The sequence below is a fragment of the Solanum verrucosum genome, unplaced genomic scaffold (genome assembly GCF_900185275.1).
Source record: "Solanum verrucosum unplaced genomic scaffold, falcon-dt-bn FXZP01000196.1, whole genome shotgun sequence".
Taxonomy (NCBI): Eukaryota; Viridiplantae; Streptophyta; class Magnoliopsida; order Solanales; family Solanaceae; genus Solanum; species Solanum verrucosum.
This window is the reverse complement of record NW_026020420.1, coordinates 1,077,808-1,102,865: the sequence shown is the minus strand read 5'-3', so window position 1 is coordinate 1,102,865 and position 25,058 is coordinate 1,077,808. Positions and strand designations below refer to the sequence as shown.

General features: G+C 34.7%; 4 protein-coding genes across 5 annotated transcripts in view; 2 read left to right on the top strand and 2 right to left on the bottom strand.

Annotated features, from left to right (window-relative positions):
* Positions 1 to 450: 450 nt before the first annotated feature.
* LOC125806790 (probable L-type lectin-domain containing receptor kinase S.5) lies at positions 451 to 2,900 on the top strand. Its single transcript, XM_049486540.1, has one exon. The coding sequence runs from the start codon at positions 656 to 658 to the stop codon at positions 2,702 to 2,704; it is 2,049 nt and encodes a 682-aa protein (XP_049342497.1). The 5' UTR covers positions 451 to 655; the 3' UTR covers positions 2,705 to 2,900.
* An 833-nt stretch (positions 2,901 to 3,733) lies between these two features.
* The window catches only part of LOC125841059 (actin-66), a 101,104-nt gene continuing 79,779 nt past the window's right edge, over positions 3,734 to 25,058 (bottom strand). The window contains exons 2-6 of one of the 2 annotated variants that reach the window (XM_049520066.1): positions 7,123 to 7,144; positions 5,640 to 5,711; positions 5,136 to 5,529; positions 4,321 to 4,934; positions 3,734 to 4,090 (exon numbers count right to left, since the gene is read on the bottom strand). In XM_049520066.1, coding sequence (XP_049376023.1) covers positions 4,025 to 4,090; positions 4,321 to 4,934; positions 5,136 to 5,529; positions 5,640 to 5,699 — 1,134 coding nt within the window. In that variant the 5' untranslated portion in view covers positions 5,700 to 5,711; positions 7,123 to 7,144 and the 3' untranslated portion in view covers positions 3,734 to 4,024. Of the gene's footprint in view, positions 4,091 to 4,320; positions 4,935 to 5,135; positions 5,530 to 5,639; positions 5,712 to 7,122; positions 7,325 to 25,058 lie in introns of those variants that run through there. The other variant, XM_049520065.1, reaches the window with a different exon arrangement.
* Positions 17,564 to 21,152, top strand: LOC125841064 (probable plastid-lipid-associated protein 13, chloroplastic). Its single transcript, XM_049520070.1, has 7 exons — positions 17,564 to 17,852; positions 18,491 to 18,612; positions 18,695 to 18,778; positions 19,012 to 19,108; positions 20,003 to 20,219; positions 20,533 to 20,585; positions 20,880 to 21,152. The coding sequence occupies exons 1-7, from the start codon at positions 17,601 to 17,603 to the stop codon at positions 20,967 to 20,969; spliced, it is 915 nt and encodes a 304-aa protein (XP_049376027.1). The 5' UTR covers positions 17,564 to 17,600; the 3' UTR covers positions 20,970 to 21,152.
* Positions 22,779 to 23,237, bottom strand: LOC125806914 (VQ motif-containing protein 25-like). The gene has a single exon (XM_049486669.1). It carries the CDS (start codon positions 23,235 to 23,237, stop codon positions 22,779 to 22,781), a length of 459 nt encoding a protein of 152 aa, XP_049342626.1.

Sequence of the window (25,058 nt, the reverse complement as noted above, 5' to 3'; positions counted from 1 at the left end):
CATAAGATATATACTTTAAAAAATGTGTCAAGTCTTCTATGATTAAATTATATATGATGAAATCATTAGGTTAGGATTTTCTCCAGCTAAAATCTCAATTATCACAATTTAAAATCTTGAGAAGTCAACCCTTTTTTGGAGACAGTTAATGTTTTAAAAAAGAATTTTTGCATTGGTGAAGAGCAAAGGAGGACGGGATAATGAGAATTGAACTCAATAGCATGGGAGACTTCCACTAATATTACTAAACTATAAACCTTGACCGTTAAACCAAAAATATATGTATTGCATCACATAAAATCCAAAGGAGAAAACAAAATGTACACGTCCTTTCTAGATGTATAGATCATGTTCATGAATTAACGAAATACGGAAAAAAGCTCCATCTTTCATTGTCATTATATTGTTAATAACCAACTTCTCTCTCTTTGGAAGATTGTACACTTGACAAACAAGGCAATATGAGAAAAGTAAAAACAAACTAAACGTGCAGACCAACAAGATTATAATAAGAATATTAAGAGAAAAAAAATGTAAACACCAAGGAAGTTTCTTCTTAATCCAAGTCAAACATTTTGATCAAATCACTTAGAAACTTTCACCATAAAATGGAGAAACAAATTTTCACTACAAATCTACCACATTTTCCTTCTTGATGCATAAAAAAAAACATAGTTTTTTGTTATATGTTGATATGTATATTCTAGGCAAGATTAGTTATTTAACTAACTTTGTTCATCTTTTGATCATATTCATATTTTTGGTTCTTAGAGTGGATTGTATGAGTTTCAGCTACCAAAATTTCACCAAGACAAACGAAAACGATTTCATTGCTACTGAGCATTCCTACATAGCCGCTGATGCTATCCAAGTAACTCGCGATGTTCGTGGTGCTTCCATCAGTAATTTGTCTGGAAGGATATGGTATTCACATCCTATGAATCTATGGAACAGAAGGAAAAACAGAACAGCCTCGTTTAATTCAACGTTTGTGATCAATATCACACCTCAGACTAATCCATGGGGTGAAGGATTGGCTTTCATATTGACTAAAGAAAGTGGTACTGACTCAATCCCGGATAACAGTTATGGACAATGGCTTGGGATTGTGAATGAAAGTACTAATGGATCTTTCTCAAACAACATATTTGCAGTTGAATTTGATACAAGGAAAAGTTACCTTGATGATCTTGATGATAATCATGTTGGCATTGACATAAACAGCATCAATTCTGTCAAGCAAGTCTCGTTGATTGATCGTGGTGTTAACCTTTCACTAGCTGTTGATGTTATAGCAAGTGTCCAGTATGATGGAGAATCCAAGATCTTGAAGGTTTATACATTCATGAGCAATCAAACCGGAGACAATGAGAGAAATCCCATCATTTCCATGCCTCTTGATCTTTCTAGTTATCTCCCCGAGGATGTTTTCGTAGGATTTTCAGCCTCAACTGGGACATATAATCAGCTGAACTGCATAAAGGCATGGAATTTTACAAGCACAGATATTGGGAACAGTAATGAAGTTAGCCTGTTATGGTTGTGGATCTTGATACCAGTAATGTCAGTTCTTGTTATGTTCTTAGGTGGGGTTTTCGTATATTTCAGCTGGTGGAGAAAAAAGAAGAGGATGCAAGTGTTAGACCAATCTGAGAATATAGAGATTAAGATTCAGAATTCAGCTACTGCACCTCAGAGATTCCAGCTGAAGGACTTGAAACGAGCAACGGGGAACTTTGATCCGAAGAACATTCTTGGAAGAGGAGGATGTGGAGTAGTCCTCAAAGGGATGTTAGATCAAAAAGAGGTGGCTGTGAAGAGATTCTTTAATGATTCAAGTCAAGGGGCAAAAGATCTCATAGCAGAAGTCACAACTATAGGCAATCTGCACCATAAAAACCTTGTTAAATTGATAGGATGGTGCTATGAGAGCAAGGAACTCCTTGTGGTGTATGAGTTCATGCCAAATGGGAGCTTAGACAAGTTGATATTTTGCGAAGAAAACGGAAAAGGTTTGAGTCTGAATTGGGAAATAAGGTATGGTATCATCTGTGGGATTGCTCAAGCACTTGATTATCTGCACAATGGATGTCAAAAAAGAGTACTCCACAGAGACATAAAAGCCAGCAACATCATGCTTGACTCAGAACTCAATGCTCAGCTAGGAGATTTTGGATTAGCTAGGACAGTTCAAGTGAATGGAAAGACTCACCATTCAACAAAAGAGATTGCTGGTACTATAGGCTATATGGCACCAGAGAGTTTCCATATAGGCCGAGCCACAGTTGAAACAGACGTCTTTGCATTTGGAGTGCTAGTTCTTGAAGTTGCTTGTGGTCGAAAACCTGGAAATCGATATGAGGAGAACAATTATACTAACAGAGTCATTGAATATGTATGGGACTTGTACAAGATTGGAAGGATCATTGATGCCATAGATGTCAGATTGGATAGAGACTTCAATGAAGAACAAGCCGAATGTGTGTTAATATTAGGATTGGCTTGTTGTCATCCAAATCCTTACGAAAGGCCAAGCATGAAAACTGCTTTACAGATTCTTACAGGGGAATCAGTTCTACCAAACATCCCAACTGAGAAACCTGCATTTGTATGGCCAGCCAAAGCTCCATCGTCCAACGAAGCTGCTAGTGGCTCTCTCCTGGATGTCCAACTTACACAGATTACAGTACTCAGTGGCAGATGACTGCAGAGTATGAGGAACCTCAGCAAGGTTAGGTAACTCTTTAGGAGGCAAAAGATACCTGTAAATTCACATATGTAAAGGCATGAATGTCTCTTTATTTTTTTCTTTCTATGTATGTGGTGGGGAGTGGGAGATATCTTCTTCCGAGTGTTCGTTTTTCTGCATTATAAATAACTTTCTATTTAGTCAATGTCATAATCAACTTTACAAGTAAATACTGAAAACAAAAGCAGCAAGCATTGCAACAAAGGCAGCTAGCTACATGAGTTACTCCTACAAAACATACATGTTCTACCAAAATCACTAGAAGATCCATAATCATCTTCATGTTCTACCACAACAAGAACAGTTTCTCTGGATTGTTCATGTCTGCTACGTCCATCGTTTAGTACATGATCTGACTGGCAGAGTGCTAGTGCAATACCTAAATAGTACTAAAAGAAACAAACATTTTTGTGCTCAAATATGATGTCTTTAATTTTTGCCTTTGTTGTTCATTAGAACTTGACACTTAACCAATTTCCTATCTTTTTTGTGAACAATCTAGAGGTATTGAATTTTCCTCTACTAATTTTAATCAAGCTTAGTCTTACTTCATGAAAATTCCGAGCTAAAAATGTAAAGATATGACACATGGGTCAAACTCAACCTCAAAAGCTAGCTCATGAGAGGACGATTGCGTAAGTCCATATAAATAGACCGCCCAGTTCATTCCTCAACCAAGCTTTTGGAGTTGAATTAAGCCCATGTGCGATATCTTTACATGGTATCAGAGCCAATTTCATCCTGTTTGGCCTGAGCGTGAATGGGGTGTTGGAGTGGTTAAAAGTCTCACATTGGTTGGGGAATGGATTGGTGGACTTAGCAATCCTACCCTCATGAGTTGGCTTTTGAGGTTAAATTAGGCCCAGGTATCATATCTTTACTATAGACATAACATTTGATTCCGATAGAGCGTAAATAACTTAATGGAGAAGGGGAAATGAAAAATGTTTCTTAGTTGGAGTACATAAAAATTGAGACCAAAAGTATATATAAAATGAATCAACAAAGCTTTTTATCCATAATCCAAATCACAACATTTTTGAAATACAACTCTTCTACATAAAAATATGAATGGTAAATTGACTTTAACATGAACTGCTTGCTTTTTTTTTATTTTTTATCATACCAATGACCAAATATTTGAGATTGAAACAAAAATAAATCAAAAGGAAATACAAATGAGAAGCATATTATATGCAACCAATCGACGGGGAGCTGCTCTGGAAATGCAAGTTTGTATATTTCTTCAGTTATCTCTTACTCGACGTGCTGTATTTAGAAGCATTTCCTATGAACGATTGAAGGTCCAGATTCATCGTACTCTGCCTTAGCTATCCACATCTGTATCATTAAAAAAGAAATCTCGTAAGTAAATATCTTACGCGTCCTTCACAATTGTTCATCACATTCCTTTGAAAGAGCTCAGCATTTAGCATAGGAAGTACTGGTCAGCATTTGCTCTCAGATAATTCGGATTTCTCAAACATGCTAAAGTAATCTACTGCTTATGAAGATAGTGAATGCAACTTTGAAATGAATCAGACCACAAAAAGTAGATAGATTTTATGTACCTGCTGGAATGTGCTGAGGGAGGCCAATATAGATCCTCCAATCCAGACACTGTACTTCCTCTCAGGTGGGGCGACAACCTTGATCTTCATGCTACTAGGAGCTAATGCAGTAATCTCCTTGCTCATCCTATCAGCAATACCAGGGAACATTGTGGTACCACCACTGAGGACGATGTTTCCATACAGATCCTTCCTGATATCAACGTCACACTTCATGATGGAATTGTATGTGGTTTCATGAATACCAGCAGCTTCCATTCCGATCATTGAGGGTTGGAACAGCACTTCTGGACAGCGGAATCGCTCAGCACCAATGGTGATAACCTGTCCATCAGGAAGCTCATAGCTCTTCTCAACAGATGAGCTGGTCTTTGCTGTTTCAATTTCTTGTTCATAGTCAAGAGCGATGTAAGACAACTTCTCCTTCACATCCCTAACAATTTCCCGCTCGGCTGTGGTGGTGAAAGAGTAGCCTCGTTCTGTGAGGATCTTCATGAGATGATCTGTGAGATCACGCCCTGCAAGATCAAGACGCAGGATGGCGTGTGGGAGGGCATAACCTTCGTAGATGGGCACTGTGTGGCTGACACCATCTCCAGAGTCCAGCACAATTCCTAGCATCAAAATGCACACTCCACAGTCAGACGCGCGTGATTTTAAGTTGAAGAACACAACTAACTTAATAATTCGTTTTCATTAATTCTGTTCTCAACACAATGTTTCAACCAATAATCAATCTTATACTTCAGTGGAAATGCTGGTTTCGAGCATTTGACAAAAATATTTGTAAGTGGTTGAGCGAAGGCAGAGCTTACCAGTTGTACGTCCACTGGCATAGAGGGAAAGAACAGCCTGAATGGCAACATACATGGCAGGGGTGTTGAAGGTTTCAAACATAATCTGAGTCATCTTCTCTCGATTGGCTTTTGGGTTAAGAGGAGCTTCTGTGAGGAGAACTGGGTGCTCCTCTGGAGCCACACGAAGTTCATTGTAAAAGGTATGATGCCAAATCTTCTCCATGTCATCCCAATTGCTAACAATACCGTGTTCAATCGGATACTTCAAAGTCAAAATACCCCTTTTGGATTGAGCCTCATCACCAACATAGGCATCTTTCTGGCCCATGCCAACCATCACACCAGTGTGACGAGGACGTCCCACAATACTAGGGAAGACAGCCCTTGGAGCATCATCTCCAGCAAATCCAGCCTAACAAGTTCAAGACAAGATTAACAGTCAGTATTTCAGATCAAATAAGGCCAATGCCATCTTTAATGAGACCAAAAGTTCAGGAAAATCCAGTGAAATATCATAGTTACCTTAACCATTCCTGTTCCATTGTCACAGACAAGAGGCTGAATATCCTCACCTTCTGCCATCTTTTATGTGTTCTGAAATAAGATAGGCAATATATTCATGTTACTTAAACCGAAAACATACAAAGAACTCGTGTAATATTGAAGATCAAACACCACAATAAGTGAAAATCCTAATACACAGAATAATTGCAACAAATGTAGGTAAGCTCTTTCATTTATCTCTAACAACAAAAATGGTTCTGCAACATATAAAGATCTCGTGCAATATGATTGGATTAAATCATATGATATAAATATGAATGGATTAAATCATATTTTTGTGGAAAAAATTCATTTGAATGACAAAAAACAACAGAAATGCCAATTGAGGTGCATGCTTAATCAATTGTATATCTTTGAAAGAACAGATTGAAAGAAATAGATCTACCAAAAAGAATGAGAAAAGAAAAAATAAACCAAAAAGCAATTAAATAAAATTATTTCCTGCTATTGACATTTCACTCAAATGGAAGATACCCATTTGCAGATCCAAGAATCCACCTTCAACAGTAAAACTATTATCCATTTCCAACACAATAAATCAACAAACAAATAAGATGAAAATCACCACATACACTAACCAAATCAATGATCAATCCAAAGAGAGGAAAATGTTGCTTGGACTCTCCAAAAATGTTATCACCCCCATGTCGGATCCTCCAAAAATGCACTACTTTTAGAGGATCCGACACATCCTTCGGCATTTTTGACAAGTCCGAGCAACATAGTCAGGAAACCACAAATTCTTTCTCCAAAGCACCAATCTTTATTATGAAATATCCACAAACATTGATTGAGAATGAGAAAGATTTTAAAATCACATCCACTTCCAAATCAATGATCAATGCAAAGAGAAGAGAATGGTGCTTAGACTCTCCAAAAATGTTTTCACATCCGTGTTGGATCCTCCAAAAATATACTACTTTTGGATGATCCAACACACACCCTTCGACATTTTTGAAGAATCCGAGCAACATACAGGAAACATCAAAATTCTTTCTTCAAATTATCAATCTTTATTAGGAAATATCCACAAACATTGATTAAGAATGAAATAGAATTTAAAATCACATAAACTACCAAATCAATAGATCAATCCAAATTCCAAAGAGCGGAAAATGGTGCTTGGACACTCCAAAAATGTTGTCGCATCCATGTTGGATCCTCCAAAAGAGCACTACTTTTGGAGGATCCAACACACACCCATCAACATTTTCGAAGAGTCAGCAACATAGGTCAGGGAAACCACAAAATTCTTTCACCAAATTATCAATCTTTATTAGAAAATATCCTCAAAATCACAACACTACCAAATTAAAAGATCAATCCAAAGAAATGACACCCACAAAATTCTTTCACCAAATAATCAATCTTTATTGAGGAATATCCACAAACATGTATAGTGCATGAAAAAAAAATCAAGATTCAATAGTAAAGATTGTACCTTTAATGAAATTTTCACAAAATAGTATCTGTTGCTCCTTTGTTTCTTGTTTTATCGAAAGGGGAAAAAATGTATGTTAAGAACAAATGAAAATTGAGCTTAAAATGAGGCTCAAATTCCAATTTCTGTTGAGGAATTTGTTCGTTCGTTGGTTATCATTATATCAGCAAGTGAGTGGACCTCATGACAGCTTCATATTCATGGTGGATATACGCTGTCTGACTTTTGCCTTGATTTATTTCATGTTAGGACACATTTACCCCTACCAATCTCGTAAATCGTGTCACCTCCATTTCAATTTGTTTATCTGACTTTAACTTGATATAGACGGAATATAAGAAAGTAAACAAGACTATTGAATCTTCTAATCTTATCTAATCGATAGACATATACAATTCACATCTCTCCACTCTCTGCCCTCTCTCGCTCGCCTCTCTCCCAATCTCGCTCGCCACTCTAGTCTAACACAGAGAACATATATAAATATATACAAACGCAATTTTCATACAAATTGCCGCAATTTTTATACAAATCGCCAAGATTTATACAAATTACATGTTTCATAGCAAACATAATTTAGTTATGGAGCGCAAATAGCAAAACTGTAGCTACCGGCGCTAATATAATTTTTATGTTTGTTATTCCTAAAATTTATTCTTATTTTATTATTATCTCATTTACGAAAAGAATGATATATTCTTACATTTCCGTTTTACACTTTTTTTTTATAGCAAATCACAAGTTTATAAAAGAATTATCATTACATGAACGTTTTATTATATTTAAGATTATAAATTTCGAAAATAGTTTATTTAGATAATTGGAGTTCAAAATTAAGAAAAATGCATGGGACATAATTGTCCAAAGTAGTGTAGACAAAAGGGCAAATTTGACATGTGAAGGGTGACCCCAACATTTTTTTCATAATATATACTTTAATATATGTTATTTTTATAGCCCTAGTGATTTTAACTGTCAATAGCATCGTGGGGTAGGTGAGGATAATAATGACACGTTGTGGGGGACGATTAGGAAAAGGAATGTAGGGATGCCTCCTACCACTAAGGATCGATATATGAGACGGTCTGATCGGTTATTTTATAACATATACTATATTAGACTGTTATGATCATGATTGTTATAGTAAAATAAGTACAGATATTTATATTCAAGTTCACGATAAATATTTGATAATCTCAAATAAGAAATTTGAAATAATCATGATATAAACTATGTCTAATACTCGAAAATTGATAATATTGAGATTCCAGAGGCATTTCATGTCGATAATATCAAGCCTCTCAACATCTCCCGTTTTTTAATGGAGTCGTTTCATGTGCTCGTAAGAGAAGCTATGGTGAATGAATTCGGAATGTTTGTTGGACACCCTCCCTTCAAATGGCCGAACTCTCACAAATAATGCAATATGTAGGGGTTATAGTGAAAGTACCTGGACTATAGCATATCATGAAAGAAGCATATGACTCATAAATTTTAAATTCTGATTTCGATCATAGCGAGGAAAAAAAAAATCCTCCTAAGAATTGGTAGGTGGACCCTTGCCAGCAAAGAATTATGGTCCCTACCACCTTCAAGAGATCATGTTGGCCTCTTTCCCTCACGTGTGGGGGTGGATGTCCACTCACATTAAATTGACAAATTATTGTATACTATTTATATATTTATGTGATACGATATGATACGTTATATTTTCATGAGTTAAATTTGATATGCGCAAGTTTGCTTAGCAAAATCTATCTCAATGCGTGGATATTATGATCTGGCATATTTTATTAATATGTTGAACAAATTACAAAAGAAAATGGCAATCCTTTATTGATCAATAATGTTGAAAGCTGGATTTCAAAAGCATATAATATAATCCTTGAAGAAAATAGAAAAAAAAAATCTGAAGAATAACATAAATATCCATGTAGCTATATGGTTGTGGGGAATTATTATTATTATTATTATTATTATTATTATTATTATTATTATTATTTATTTATTTAAAAAGTTATAGACAATTCATGTGAGAAAATGAATCTTTAGACGTGCATAGATATACGATTGTCACTATCAAATTTGCCCTTTAAACAACACTTCTGATGCAACATATATTGTAATACCTCTTTCACTTTTTAATAAAAACTTTTTTATGATTCAAAAGCTTTTGGTGGTCCAATCGAATATGAATTCAGAAACTAAAATTCATTATATGTACATATTCAGTAAAAAAAAAAAAAGTATATCAATTTAGATTAGAATTATTGAATTTTATCGAAATTCTTCTTACCATGCTAACAATGTTATAGAGATATAAGGCCGAATTCCAATACCAGTTCATATCCTAAACCTTGTATATATATTCGAAATTTGGTGAATATTTATAAATTTATTTATTGTGAACATAATTATTATTACAGTTTAGTATTAATCTGAGACACAATTTAAATTTTGATGATTCCGCTCATAACAATATTTTTTATTCCTCTTCTTCTTCTTTTTTTTCCAAGTAATTATTCACCTTGATCTTTTTGTTGGTGGTTAAAAATAATCATGAAAGAGTCAATCAATCAAATATATAAACACCTTAAATTCCAAAATTGTTTCTTTTAATATTCAAAGGGGTCATTATTATAAAGTTTATATGGAGTAAATGTTATGTTGACCGTCAACTTCAAGTGTCATAGAGTAATGATTAAATTGAATTCTATTAGTTCTTAATTAATTTCTCTCTACAAATAATTATCAAATTGTTATCATTTGTTTGTTATTTTGATGGTAGATTTTTTTTTAATAATTATTACAGTGATTAAATCTTTGGACAATTATAATGTTGTTAGTTATAGTGGAGGTTTTTTTCTTTATACACATAGACGATCCTTTTCTTAGAAGTAAAGTTCCTACTGTTAATTTGCCGTAGAAACTTGGCAAAGAGGTCATGTTTTTTCTTTACAAAAAATAATTGAAAAAAATGAGAAAAGGTTGAATAATTAGTAAGTCAGAAAGATTAGAAAATTTTGATTCGATAATTTTAATTTTTGATTTTAAGAAAATGAATCATCATATGTCAAACTAGTTGTGAACTCAATGGAAACATCTGCTACTATGAATGATAAGGAAGATGAGACTAGTGATATTCACATTGACAAGCGACGTCGGAGTACTAGAAGTGTAATTCCACCCAAAAGGTTGGACAGTTACTTTTGGGCAGGAAGAAAGTCACGTGTGCAAAGCGACGGTTAGTTACGGAAGTTGTATAAAAGTGTGAAAACGTGGGTAGGAAAAAGTAGGCAGTTAAGTATGATTCTGAAAGTTTTCTCCCTCTTCTTCTATCTTCTCAACCCAATTCTAGGCTTCTAGTTTCAGATTTCAAGTGTATTTCCTTGTATCAGTGTACTTACAGTTCCTTTGTTTGTGTCCTGTTATATTGTAATTGTAGTCAATCAAACATATCAGTTCATATATATATATAAGTGTTTGTTTGTATTGTAAAAGTTGAGAGAGTTACATTGGTGCTTTCATCCAGAGGTCTCTAATGGAAGAGGACCAAAAACTCAAGTTCCTCGAAGACTCCATACGGGTGGTGAAAGAATCATTCTCGAGTGACATCTCTGAAATTCGATCAATGTTGAAAGAAGTGGTGGGTCATGTGATGGCGCTAGGTTCTCAGAATAGTACTCCTGTAGTGGCAACATCTCGACCACGTCAAACTACTGAAGTTTATGGAGGACATACACAGACACCTCCTACTTTGCGACACAAACCTGCTTCGGTTGAATTAGGACGATTCCATGGAGTGAATCCTGAATCATGGGTCTTCCAAGCAGAGCGCCACTTTGAATTTTATGGAATCACGGAGGATCATAAGTTAACACTAACATCGTTCTACTTGGATGGTGATGCATTAAAATGGTACAGATGGTTGTTTCGTAATAAACAGTTAGTTAATTGGGAGCATTTCACTAAGAAACTGCTGGTCCGTTTTCAGAAACGAGATCTAGAGGCACCAGAGGGTCGACTTGCTAAACTTCGGCAGACCACTACGGTGGCTGAATACCAAAGTCGTTTTGAAGCGGTTTCTAATGAGACGATGCATTTTCCAGATCAGGTATTAGCACATTTTTTTACTTCTGGACTGAGACCTGATATTAAAACGGTTGTTTTAATTCGTGAGCCCACAAAATTAAATGAAGCTATACGTTTATCCCATTTATACGAGCAAAAGATCCAACTTGAACGAGGCTCCTTTAAGCCTGCTTTCAGTAAGGCTCCACCACTTCTGCCAACTCCCACTCATCCTTATACAGTCTCAAAGCCCTCCATATCGAATCAGATAGCTTCAGTTTCCCAAACTGCATCAAATCGTCCGCCCATGAGACGTCTTTCCCCTGCAGAGTTACAAAGTAGACGAGAACGTGGTCTTTGTTATTCTTGTGATGAAAAATACTCTCCTGGTCACAAATGTAAGTCACTTCCCCAACTTCTACTGTTATCTGAAGAGTCTGAGGCTGAAGCTACCTTACCAGATCAATTTGTGTCGGATGATGTCTTAGCGAAGGAATTACAATGTTTGGAGGTTCAAGAACAGTCAGCTATTTCATATCATGCTTTATCTGGAGGAAATTCTTCCACTACTCTCTGATTTACTGGTCATGTTAATGGTTCACCGGTACAAGTGCTTGTGGATAATGCTAGTACACATAATTTTATTCAGGCGAGGATGGCAAACTTTCTTCAGTTGGAAACTGAACCAACGCCAAGCTTTTCGGTGGTGGTAGGAAGTGGACAGCGATTACGATGTGAGGGAGTGGCTAAAAAAATTCCATTAACCATACAGGGCAACAAAATAGTGGAAGATCTATACATTTTATCCCTTCATGGTGCTGATATAGTACTCGGGGTTTCGTGGCTTGCAACTTTGGGTCCTGTCCTTACTGATTATGCAAAGAGAATATTTGAATTTACTCTGAATGGTTCTAAGATCTCGTGGAAAGGGGATGCACCTACTGATATGCAACCAGTGCAATTACATAGTCTGAGAAGAATGGCTGCTACAGATGCAATTTCCTCCTATTTTCATCTACAATTGGTATCTGATTCGAAACCTTCATGTACTCTCCCCTCTGAATTAGCAATGGTGCTCAATACATATGAAGATATCTTTCAAAAACATCTAGGTTTGCCTTCTTCATGAAGTCAGGACCATGCAATCCATCTAGTACCAGGTGCAGGACCGGTTAATGTGAAACCATATCGATATCCTTATTTTCAAAAGCAGGTTATGGAGCAGTTAGTGTCTGAAATGCTAAAAGAAGGAACAATCAGAACAAGTACTAGTCCATTTTCCTCTCCAGTATTGCTGGTTCGAAAAAAAGATGGCACGTGGAGGTTTTGTGTTGACTATCGTGCATTAAATGCAATCACAATTCGTGATAGATTTCCAATTCCTACAATTGATGAACTTTTTGATGAATTGAATGGTGCTCGCTATTTTTCCAAGTTGGATTTATTGTCTGGATATCATCAAATTAGGGTCCGTCCGGAGGATGTCCCTAAGACGGCATTTCGCACTCATGATGGACATTATGAATTTCTCGTCATGCCATTTGGCCTTACAAATGCACCATCTACATTTCAAGCAACTATGAATGAGATATTCAGACCTTACTTGCGTCGATATGTCCTGCTATTCTTTGATGACATTTTGATATATAGTCCTACTTGGACTGATCACTTGGAACATTTGGTCTCGGTTCTTCAATTATTGCGTCAATATCAATTGGTGGCCAAGCGGTCCAAATGCTTATTTGGACAGGAATCAGTGGACTATTTGGGACATATTATTTCATCTCAAGGATTATCTGTCGATCCAGGAAAGTGGAATCCATCCAGCAATGGGCACCACCTCGTACAGTGAAAGAAGTGCGGAGTTTTCTCGGCCTTGCAGGCTACTACCGACGATTTATCCATCATTATGCTTCCATAGCAAGTTCAATTACTGATTTGCTAAAGAAAGAAGTTTTTCGATGGACACCAGAAGCTCAAATTGCATTTGAAACTTTGAAGACTAAATTGGGTTCCACTCCAGTATTGGCATTACCAGATTTCAATCAAGAATTTCAAGTAGAGACTGACGCTTCGGGGAAAGGAATTGGTGTCATTCTATCTCAAAAAAGGCACCCCATCGCTTATTTTAGTCAGAAATTGAATGCAAGGATGCAACGGGCTTCAACATATCATCGTGAGATGTTTGCGATTACTCAAGCTGTGAGTAAATGGAGGCAATATCTTCTTGGTAGAAGGTTTACAATACTAACAGATCAGCAGTGAAGAACCTCACTAATCAAACCATCCAAACTCCTGAGCAACAAAAATGGCTCACTAAACTAGTGGGTTATGATTTTCATATCATATACAGGCCTGGGAAACAAAATTCAGCCGCTGATGCCCTCTCTCGTAATTTAGATGCTTCTTTTATAGCCATTTCTGCCAGGACCTTTAATCTAGAGCAAGAATTGAAATCCTTGAATCAATCACATCCAGAACTATTGGCTATTCAGCAAGCTCTACAAAAAGATCCGGAGACTCACATAGATTTCCAATTCAAGGATGGGTTGTTATTTTTTAAAGGCAGGTTTGTGATTCCATCAGATGCACCACTACGACACAAGCTAATGTTTGAATTCCATGCCACGAATATCGGAGGACATGCTGGTGTGGCAAGAACATACCATCGATTGGCTTCAAATTTTTATTGGCGACAGATGCGCAAGGATGTGAAATCATTTGTTACAACTTGTCAGATATGTCAACAGATGAAAGACACAAACTTGCATCCAGCAGGTTTATTGCAGCCTCTTCCTATACCAGATCAAGTCTTTGAAGATATCGCAATGGATTTTATCACTTGCCTTCCAAGTTCCAAAGGGAAAACTACTATCCTTACCGTGGTGGATCGACTGACCAAATATGGTCATTTTATTCCCTTACCTTCCACATTCTCTACTCAACTGGTAGCTGAAGCATTCGTAGTTGGTGTAATTCGCCTTCACGGCCCTCCTCGCACTATTGTCACTGATCGTGACCCACGATTCCTCCATTCTTTTTGGCAAGAAATAAATCGTTTGCAGGGTTCAACATTGGCTATGAGTACTGCATATCATCCTCAAACTGATGGACAGTCCGAAGCTCTAAGTAAATGTCTTGAACAATATCTTCGTTGTTATGTTGCTGATGCTCCAACCAAGTGGGTAACCATGCTGCCTTGGGCTGAATTCTGGTACAATACTTCGTACCAAACATCAGCTGGAATGACACCGTTTAAAGCGTTGTATGGACGAGAACCCCCAACTATCGCTCGATATATTTTGGGGAACACTGCTAGTGAATTGGTGGATGCCTACTTCATTCAGCGTGATGCAGTTCTAGAGTTGTTGAAAAATAATTTGCTCAAAGCTCAAACAAAGATGAAGATGTTTGCAGATAAACATCGTACTGATTTAGTGTTTACAGTGGGTGATTGGGTTTTCGTAAAATTGAAACCGTACCGACAACTTTCTATGCGACTGCAAAAGGGACATAAGCTTGGACGACGATACTTTGGTCCTTTCAAGGTCATCAAACGCATTGGAGAGGTGGCATATAAATTGGAGTTACCGGTCGAGGCCAAGATACATCCTGTGTTTCATGTTTCAGTACTTAAGCGTTGCTTGGGGAGCCTATCCAACAGGTAACACCATTGCAGCTCCAAGATTGTCCTGACCAGACTGCGATAGATGACTTCAACCTTGAGGACAAGGTCAATTTTCAGCGCGGGAGTAATGTTGTGAACTCAATGGAAACATCTGCTACTATGAATGATAAGGAAGATGAGACTAGTGATATTCACATTGACAAGCGACGTCGGAGTACTAGAAGTGTAATTCCACCCAAAAGGTTGGACAGTTACTTTGGGCAGGAAGAAAGTCACGTGTGCAAAGCGACGGTTAGTTACGGAAGTTGTATAAAAGTGTGAAAACGTGGGTAGGAAAAAGTAGGCAGTTAAGTATGATTCTGAAAGTTTTCTCCCTCTTCTTCTATCTTCTCAACCCAATTCTAGGCTTCTAGTTTCAGATTTCAAGTGTATTTCCTTGTATCAGTGTACTTACAGTTCCTTTGTTTGTGTCCTGTTATATTGTAATTGTAGTCAGTCAAACATATCAGTTCATATATATATATATATAAGTGTTTGTTTGTATTGTAAAAGTTGAGAGAGTTACAAGTTAGATATGATTCGATATTTTTAAATTTGATTTTGGTTTATGTGATACGATAAGTCGATAATCATAATTTGTTCAAACTTCGATTTATATATAGTCAAGAAGCATGACTTCGATAGTGGTGGAAATTCTTTCATGTTTGAAATGCATGAAAAGTGTCCAGCGTGGGCTGAAAACGACACACATATTTTGAGTAATCTTCTAGCTATTAAATTATATTTTCAATTAAATTATTTTTTATAATAATATATGAATTTGTAATTATCTTTGTACGGTATTTTGTATTCTAATACATTTTTAATAAATTTCATCGACTATCAAAGTGCGAAAAATTGGTTTTGGTACGATATTTCAGTATGTACCAAAGTATGCACTCTTAGGGGAGGGGTATAAAACACTTTCTACCAAACCAAAGATGACTCTATTTTGTGGTTCAAACCTGAGACCCCTCGTTAAAAATAAATTGATTCTAACCTTTCCACTACATTTTTTTTTGTTATTATTCTTTCAAAATCATTCTTGAATATTGGCAATTGTTTAGAAAGAATAAAGGGAAAATGGTATAAAATAGCAAATTATTAATTCAAATTAAATGTTATAACCGTAGTTTCATTTAATTCTAATTCGTAGCAAACACTTTGTCATTCGTCTCTCTCCCAGAAATCTAGCTCTCCACTCTCTTTGGCCTCTCACTTTATACAAACATAAATGTATAAATTGTGTTTATGTTTGTATAAAGTGGAAGAAAATTGTATATATAAATACAAATACATATTTCCTATACACTTATAATTATACAATACAAATATTCTCCTGCTCAATTCTCTTTTGCCTTTCTTTCTTGCTTTATATATACAAACAAATTATACAAAATACAATGTATAATTTGTGTTTGTATAAAGCGAGAGAGAGATTTGATATACAAATACAACTGTTTTAACTCAATTCAATTGTATACGAATTTAAATTTTATGCAGATATACAAACACAAAAAACATATACATATACAAACGCAATTTTCATAGACACGGACACTCGATTTATATAAATCGCTGTAATTTTATACAAATCAAAGCTGTCTGCGATTTTATACAGATCTGATGCTCCATAACAAACTATGCTTGTTATGGAGCGCAAATAGTAAAATTGTAGTTATAGAACGCTAATATGATTTTTATATTTTCTAAACCGAAAATTTACTCAAGAATAAACCATACAAGTTCTGGGTTATTCAGCTGGGCTTGTTTCTTAAGGAAGCCCAAAACTATTTCAGGACCCTCTTTCATTACCAATTCTTCAAGAAAATCCACTTGTCAACAATATTGGCGTGTTTGGTATGAAGAAAAATATTTTTTAGAATTATATATGTATATACGTGTGGTCAACTGTATATGTGTGTTTTCATAACAAAAAGTGAATGTATGTGTGTGGGAGTGAGACTAGAATTTTAGATACATGTACAAGTGTATATATGCTATAAAATTGCATAATCTCACTGCGTTATGATTTTTTCTCAAAGGAGCACAACTACAAAGAGTAATATGTGGACCGAGTTCGGATAATTTTTCATTTGTTCTTAGGAGCCATTGTTAGGTGCTTCATTTTATTTTTTCAATTTAAATATGTGCTTGAGAGATAGTTATTCATACACTGATAAAGAATGTATGGATTCTTGAGAAGAAAGGAGTTGTGATGCACCTCCTCCCTCGCATCGATCCACAAGCGAATTGAAGGTTGAATCGCCCTATTTATTCTTTTGAGGAGGGTTTTGATTTCAGAGCCTATTCAAATAAGAAGAGAGTATGTATACTACATCTCAAAATCCGGCGCCAATAAACACATTGAAATATTCATGTAGATGAAAAACCTCCCAATCAAAATTTAATAAATTGTTAGTTAACATATTATAAATCATATAAGATCATAATTAAATTAAATAGTTCATAAGTTAGCTAAATATTTTATTTCTTTGGTGAAGTTTTTCATAGTAATACAAAGTGTTTTATTTCGATGTTTTTTTTTATAAAAAAATAATATTTGCATCTATTTAGTTTTTTGGGTTATAATAATAATAAAAACCAGTCATTTTTTTAAAAAAAAGTCACAAAAAATTTTGGGTGGTGCAGATGAACCCATGAAAGAATTTCAGTTTCAAAAAAATAACAGTAAAATTTTTTGAAGAGATTTCCTCCAACCAAATTCAGTCCGTTTTCAATGGCGATGTTAATTCAGAACATGGCACCACCGTTTTCATGCCGGAGTTCGCTCTATACGGCGTCGTTTCGGCTCCCTTCTTCATCGTCTTCTTTGCTTCTTATCACAATTTTCCCGGGAAATTACCGAAATGTACGGAAAAAATTGAGGGTTTGCAGAGCTATGAGTAAGCAGACGCCGGCAGAAGGAGCTTCTTCTCCTTTTGTTAAAGAAATTGAAAGACTTTCAGCTAAAGAATCTCTGCTACTCGCTGTGAGTTACTGTACCTTCTCAATTTCCCTTTTTGGGTTTTTTTTTTCCTTTCATCTAGCTTAAAATTATGAATTTGGTTCTTAAAGTTTCAATATTTAGCCTATTTAGCTGAAGAAATGCTGTTAAAATTTGATGATTGTTCAGTTGTAGAGCTAGAATTTTTAATAAAATTGTTGCAGTATATTAAAAGTAGACATACTTAACTAATAAGGGGAGTCAACATATAGTATTAAAAAAATTGACTTAGCTAAACAGTGTGATTTTCTGGCGATTTGACACCACTCAGCATAAGGTGGCTCCACCAATGGGTTGTTGAGTGAAAGTAGGTAATGGGTGCATGAGAATATGAAAAGAAAAACTTTTTCAAAATTTGAGAAGGGAGTATCTTAGTGTCATAATTCGAGTATCTTAATGAAATTTATTAGCAAGTTGATGGGCTGTCGATGTGTTCAATCATTTAGAAAGTAGTTTAGTTTTATACTCCTATTTAGGTTCTTGTTTATACAAAAACAAATTATTTGGTACAAAACTCTGTGCTGAGTTAAACTATGTCAAATAAATTGGGACATAAGGAAGTAGAACATAAAATCAATTTTAAGTCCTTTAAGCACTTGTGTGTGTTGTTCATTCTGCAATAGTTGAAAGATGCTGGAGGTTTTGAGGGAGTGATCACTGGGAGGACAACAGATGTTCAGCGCGTTGATGTGAACGAGAGGATCATTGCCCTTGAGAGGCTTAATCCAACACCACGACCCACAACGTAAGGCGTTTAAAATCTGACTGAGCAATTTCATTGTTCAAGCTTCTTGATTAGTTATTTACTTGTATTTTCAGCTATCCAGGTCTCCCTTTTTGGAAGGTCTATGGAATTTTGAGTGGTTTGGAACTTCAAGCCCGGTGTTCTTGGCTACCAGGCTTTTATTTGGGCAAGTATCTATTTTTCTTTTTGTTGGATTACATCCACTTGTGTTGAATATCATGAGGTTTAGAAAATTCCTAGTTTTAGAACCTCAAATTTGCCCCAAAAGACGAATTATCAAGTACTGGAATGATAAATACTTAGATATAGCGGATTTAGCTATAGTGGAGCTTTAGCTTCCTAGTGGAAGTTCTGTTTGATTCTAATAGCAGCTAATGTTCGAATATTGTGCTATTGCAGGAGAATTCCATCAACATTGGCAAATTTATCAAAATTAGATCTGCTAATCAGAAATGGATATGGGACTGCTATTGCGCATGTGAAATTATTGAACACGGTAATTCATCTTTGTGATTATATTTCATATGCAGAACATATACTATAGCCAAGTAGAAACAAAAAAAAATGTCTTTACTAATTAGAAGGTGGAAGGAAAAAAGTGCCAACAGAGTTTGTTTATACTTTTAGATAGTCGGTGCTTCGTGTAATCTAACATTATTCAAGAAACAAAGGATAGTTAGGAACAAAGAGAATTGCTTAGTAACAAGCAAATAGTAAATGATGGAACAAGTCAAAGAGTAAAAACCAATTGAAGTATTACCAGACATTTGATGGATGTTATTTTGTAAGCTCACTGCTAGCCCCCTGAGATGGACGATAAAAAATATACTTGTGCATAAAGCTTGATACTTTTGACGATAGTTTCGTAGACTTACTGTTAGGAAACAGAAAGCAGCATAATCGATTCCGCTGTAATATATGGTATCAGGTCTCTTTGCGCGTAAGTTAGCTATTCCGTCGAGCACTTACATTACTTCACTAGTACCAGATAACTCTGCTCACTGAGGATGGATTAGGAAGATGGGAAGAAGTCACCTAACTATTTTGCATCACTAAAACGCAGACCATGCGACACCATTGACTGCTTGGGCATATGAACATTTTAACTTACTACTAAATAAGTTTCTCTAGTTTAGCAAATTTGAGTTGGGTTGAGTATACTTTGATTCGCACTGGCCGTGAACCTAAATGCTATTGCTCAGGCTAATTAGGAAGAATTAGCTAACCCTGTTTGGTCTAACCAAGTTAATCGAGCTCGACTCAATCGAGTCAAGGCCTCAAGGCGCTGTGTCGTACATTTTTATTAGTTCTAGTCATCATGAAGAGATAATTGCATATATCCCAATCATGTATTTTAGCAGGAAATAAATATAATGATGATGGAATGCAGATCGAAAATAAATTTGTTCTGTCCAGCAAGTTTTCTGTTGAGGGACCTATTCGAATGAAAGAGGAATATGTTGAAGGGATATTTGAAACTCCAAAGGTAGATGAGGATACCGTGCCTGAGCAACTAAAGGGTGCTTTGGATCAAGCTGTTAACACTCTCCAACAACTTCCTGTTCCCATCAGAGACACTGTGTCCCGTGGCTTGAAAATTCCTCTTGGTAAGCATTTAATATATCTTTCGGATTTAATCTTTGCTATCAACTAAGGACAAAGTCTGACCCTCTGTCTTTTCAACATTACCACTTCATCTCGTTTAGTCTGTCCCATTTTCGTCTCGAATTTTGAGTTCTTCATTCACCTGTTAACAGCATCCGTCCAATATACTTGGTTCAAATCAGATTTCTCTTCCTGGTTGATCATTCCCTTTCAGCTAGTTGCATTTCCAATCGAATTTGACGCCCTTAACTTTCCTAAATTTATATTTATGCTGCTATTCTAGTCATATCTAATAGTTAGTACTACTTTCTACAGGCGAGGCGTTTCAAAGACTCATTATAATTTCCTACCTTGATGAAGAGATACTGGTAAGTCCTTTTTTGTTAGTTCTATTAGTGGAAAATGCAGCAATCCTTTTATAAATGCCAAAACAGAGCCACAATCATTGGTCTTGCAAAATTAATACTCCCTCGTCCCTCCGTTTCATTTTGTCTATCTGCTTTTGACTAGACACGAAGTTTAAGAAAGTAAACAAGGCTTTTGAATCTTGTGCTCTTAAACTAAAGATATGTCGAGTATACCCAAATGATATGCCAATTCTTATGCTAATGCATTGAACCGAAAAGTTCTGGTGTTGTTGGTTGTTTCATGTTTGAAAACAGATAGTAAGGAACACTGCTGGAGAACCCGAGGTCCTAACAAGGTTGGATCCGGTCCCTGATCCAGAACCATTATCGGATTATGAGAGCTGAGGAGCTCAACTTTCTCCGAAAAACCCGGTCATTTCTCTCATCACCCTCAGCTGCTGTATTTAACATCTACATAATGTTGTTATTACATCTTTTTCACTAAGTATTGTATAGATTGAATGTCAAAATGATGAGCATTGAACGCGATGTTGCAAAGATGGTTGTTGTTATAGAGAGATAAAATATAACATAAAAAAGTCGATTCTGAGAAAAGCTTGGTTGTTAACTTGTTATAGTGAAGAATTGTTATAGAGACGTTTGACCGTGTGATCCTCATTTACAATTACAAGAATGGCTATGCCATTTATTTCTACTAAATGATATTCATTAATAACGAAATTAATTTTTATTGTTCATTGAATTAGTATACATCATAGTTGCCAACTTGATCATTAAACCCAACTTAACACTTCATTGTTTGGATAATATAAACTAAAACAAGGTTTAAAATCAAACAACACCCCATAAGTAAATTTCTTGTAAGACTGTGGTATCAATAACGTAAATATTAATATTCCAACTTGCAATAAAACAAATAAAATTCTCATGAATCGGAAGGTCACAGATTCAAACTTTGAAAACAACCTCTTATAGAAACTCACGTATTAACAAGTCCTTGTAGTTCAGTCTTTACTCGAATTTCAAAAATAGCAGAAGCTTAGTGTACTGAGTTGTCGTTTTTACAAATAACATACGTACCTATTTTGTAAGAAAAAAAAAAATGAAAACTACTAACAAGACATAAGAATTTCAATTACGTAACATAATCTCAGCTTTCATCAGTCATAAATAAACAAAGAAAAAGTAAAACTCAATTGATTCTTTTTTTTGTTTTTGTTTTTATTTGTTTATCAGTTTGCATTTAAGGTATGCGATGAAATTCTATTTGCCGTTTGCATTGTGAGTATTAAATATTAATCATTATTTATCACTAAGTGAAACTTAATTATGATAGAGCTATCAGAATCCAAACAATCATAATCTAAGACGATTAGATTAAAAAAAATATATTTTTTACGTTCTTAAATTTTATGTTCAGTTAAATTAACAGTCATAAAATAAACCGAATCAAGTATTATATAAGAAAAGAAATGTGTGAAACTTATAATAGAAGTAATATCATTTTCTAATGTTCATTTTGATGGTTTGCCAAATTGCAGATACTTGTTAATGTAAGATGAGAATTTATTTTATATTATATTATGTTATATATACTTCAAGAAAGGTCCACATGGAAGAAACAAAACAAACTAGTGATTAAGTAATAAAATGTATCCAAATGGAACAAAAACAACAAGAGGTACGGAGTATTACCCCTACCTTATGAAGACACAAGTAGAGAGATTGTTTTCGATAGACTCTCGACCTATAAAAGTTTTTTATTAAGAATAAAATGAGAAGTATAAAATTAATCGTTTCTAAATTTAAACGTATATCAATTTTTTTTTCAAATAAGCTAAAAAAATACGTTACATAAACTGAAATGTAGTGAGTATATATATACTAATACAACAATGCTCTTAATCTTAACATAATTGAAGCTACTTCAACATGATTTAATTATCCAGAAAAGAAGATTGGGAATAATGATCAAGAATTGGATTAACCAATAAGACTAATTAATTAAGTTAAACTCTAAAAGAAACAATGAAACAACAACAACCAAAAATTAGAAAAAATTAAACAAATTAATACTACTCATTAGCCTCTAACATCAATAAATCAAATTAAATTCCTCTCTCAAGCTAAATATAGGTCTAGAAAATCGAATCATCTCAATCCGTCTATCAAATCATTTTTTTTCTGAGCAATTCACGTATCACTTATCTGAATAGCTAGTGGAGATTCTCCATAACCATCCAAATGATGATTAGTAGTATTATTAGCATCCAAAGGGAGTAATGGAATTTGATTAAAATCTTGCATAAAACCATCAAATTCTTGAAATCCACCCAAAAATCCTCCACCATAATTAGCACTTCTCCATATATCTTCTTGTTCTTCACCTTTAATCTTTTCTCTCATGATTAATTCTGATGGATAATTACAATTATATCCACCCTTAATTAGTTCCAACTTATTTGGAACTAATTTTTTAGTACAACTACTAATTCTTGATCTTTTCTTGATCTCTGATGGCTTCCCTGTGAGTCTTTGAACAAGTTCTCGAAAATTCGCTACGTCTGTTTTGATAATCTCAGGTGCAAATATATGAATTATTCGAATTTTTGGCTTCAATTTGGATATATTTTGTGAATTTTTGTTCAACATATTTAGAGGTGTTGATGGACTTGTTCTTGCAATTTGGTTTTGTTTTTGTGTTATGTTGTACATCATGTTTAGTGGAATTTTTGTGGAGAAAATGATATATAGAATATGACTGAGATGGAAGGAAGTTATAATAAGGTTATATATATATAGGGGAATTAATTTTTAAAAAATAGAGGATTTTTTTAATTATTTTTTTTATGTTAAATTTGTTGGACAGTGGAGAAAATTTAAGAAGAAAAACAAGATGTACGTTTGAGGCAAGGATTGGATGAATCCTTTTCTGACATAGTACAAAGGGGGAGAGAGTCAATAAATAATTGAACTAAATGGTCCCCCAATGATTTCTTTTGGTTTGTTTTTCTATTCGATGTTCGGTATTTCGCTTTAGGGTTGATGAATTTGAATTCGTGATGGAGGTAAATGCTCTTTATGAAAGACGATTAAACATGAAACATTTGGTTAAGAGTGAAAGAGTATTTATCATTTTATGACAATCATATTTTTTTGATTTTTTTTATCGATGTCTAGTACCTGCTTTAAGAAGACTAATTTGGATTCACATCGAAAAAATCTGCTTTAGGGAGACTAATTTAGATTCACATTGGAAAAAATGCGCTTGAGGGCAATTAATTTAAATTCACATCGAAAAAATCCACTTTGGAGTAAAACATTTTCCAGTAACAGTGACTTCATATTCATAACTCGAACATGACATCTATAATTTAGGATGAAAAAATGCATACCACTTAATTTCATAACCACAACCTTTGGTGGTTCCCAATCCCATGATCATATATTATATGTAAAAACAATATGTCTATCAAGGAGAAATCATTACTTAGAATTACAAGAATGACCCTATTCATTTATTAAAATCATATAATTGTCATATGATGTATATAATTAATTAATGTGATTTTTTCTATGATTAGTATAAAAAACATAGTGGCTAACTTGTTGAAATATCAAGAAATGGCTTCCACCACTAATTGGTAGTTGGCACATGCATGTAGTATTAAAAAACAATTTGTTTTTCTCCCAAATTTGGGGAAATTGACTTTTTTATCATAATATAAAAAAGCAGTTAAGATTAGGTGTTTAAACTTTGGTTTATCTTTTTCAGTAGTTTTTATACAAACAGATAGAAGCATTAATGCTTATCCATATCACAAAGTTTAACATAATTAGATTAATTGATTGGATAATCTTAATTAGTTGTAACATTTAAAAATTAACAACTCTCAAATACTTATTTCTTAATAGATAAGATTATGTAAGCCACTTAAGTATACTAACCCTTTAAGCACACTTGAATAATGTCACCTTAAAGGCTAGAATACCAACAGACGTCTATTAAACTATCAGAATTTGTGACTTTTTCATCAAAAGCCACATCAACAACGCCTCTCTGTTGGAGGTTCGAAAATCAATGAAAAAATATTGAAGGCTAATATCACAACGTAGTTTATTACTGAAAGAAATGATGATGTCCATCACCTTGCTTGTTTGGAGAGAATTTAAAAATAAAAAATAAAAAACTCTTGAAAAAGCATTAGAAAACCCTAATTATGTACATCATTATTAAATCGACCTGGTCTGAACAATCTAGGGGGAGTAATAATCTATAGCGGTAATAACAAAATAGTGACCATGACTAACCCCCCACAAACACCAAGAATTAAGAAGGGTATATTTGGAATGGAAGTATAAAATAATAGCTATATATTATTGGTAACATGTATATATTATATTATAGAAAATGTATAAATAGGTAATTCCAATCACTAAATAACATGAATATTCTCATAATTTTGTAACAAG

Coding starts and splice junctions, on each gene's coding strand:
- LOC125841064 (XM_049520070.1), top strand. CDS start 17,601: ATGGCGATGTTAATTCAGAACATGGCACCACCGTTTTCATGCCGGAGT. Junction 17,853..18,490: donor AAGAATCTCTGCTACTCGCT/GTGAGTTACTGT, acceptor ATTCTGCAATAG/TTGAAAGATGCTGGAGGTTT. Junction 20,220..20,532: donor TGGCTTGAAAATTCCTCTTG/GTAAGCATTTAA, acceptor TACTTTCTACAG/GCGAGGCGTTTCAAAGACTC.
- LOC125806790 (XM_049486540.1), top strand. CDS start 656: ATGCATAAAAAAAAACATAGTTTTTTGTTATATGTTGATATGTATATT.
- LOC125806914 (XM_049486669.1), bottom strand. CDS start 23,237: ATGTTGAACAAAAATTCACAAAATATATCCAAATTGAAGCCAAAAATT.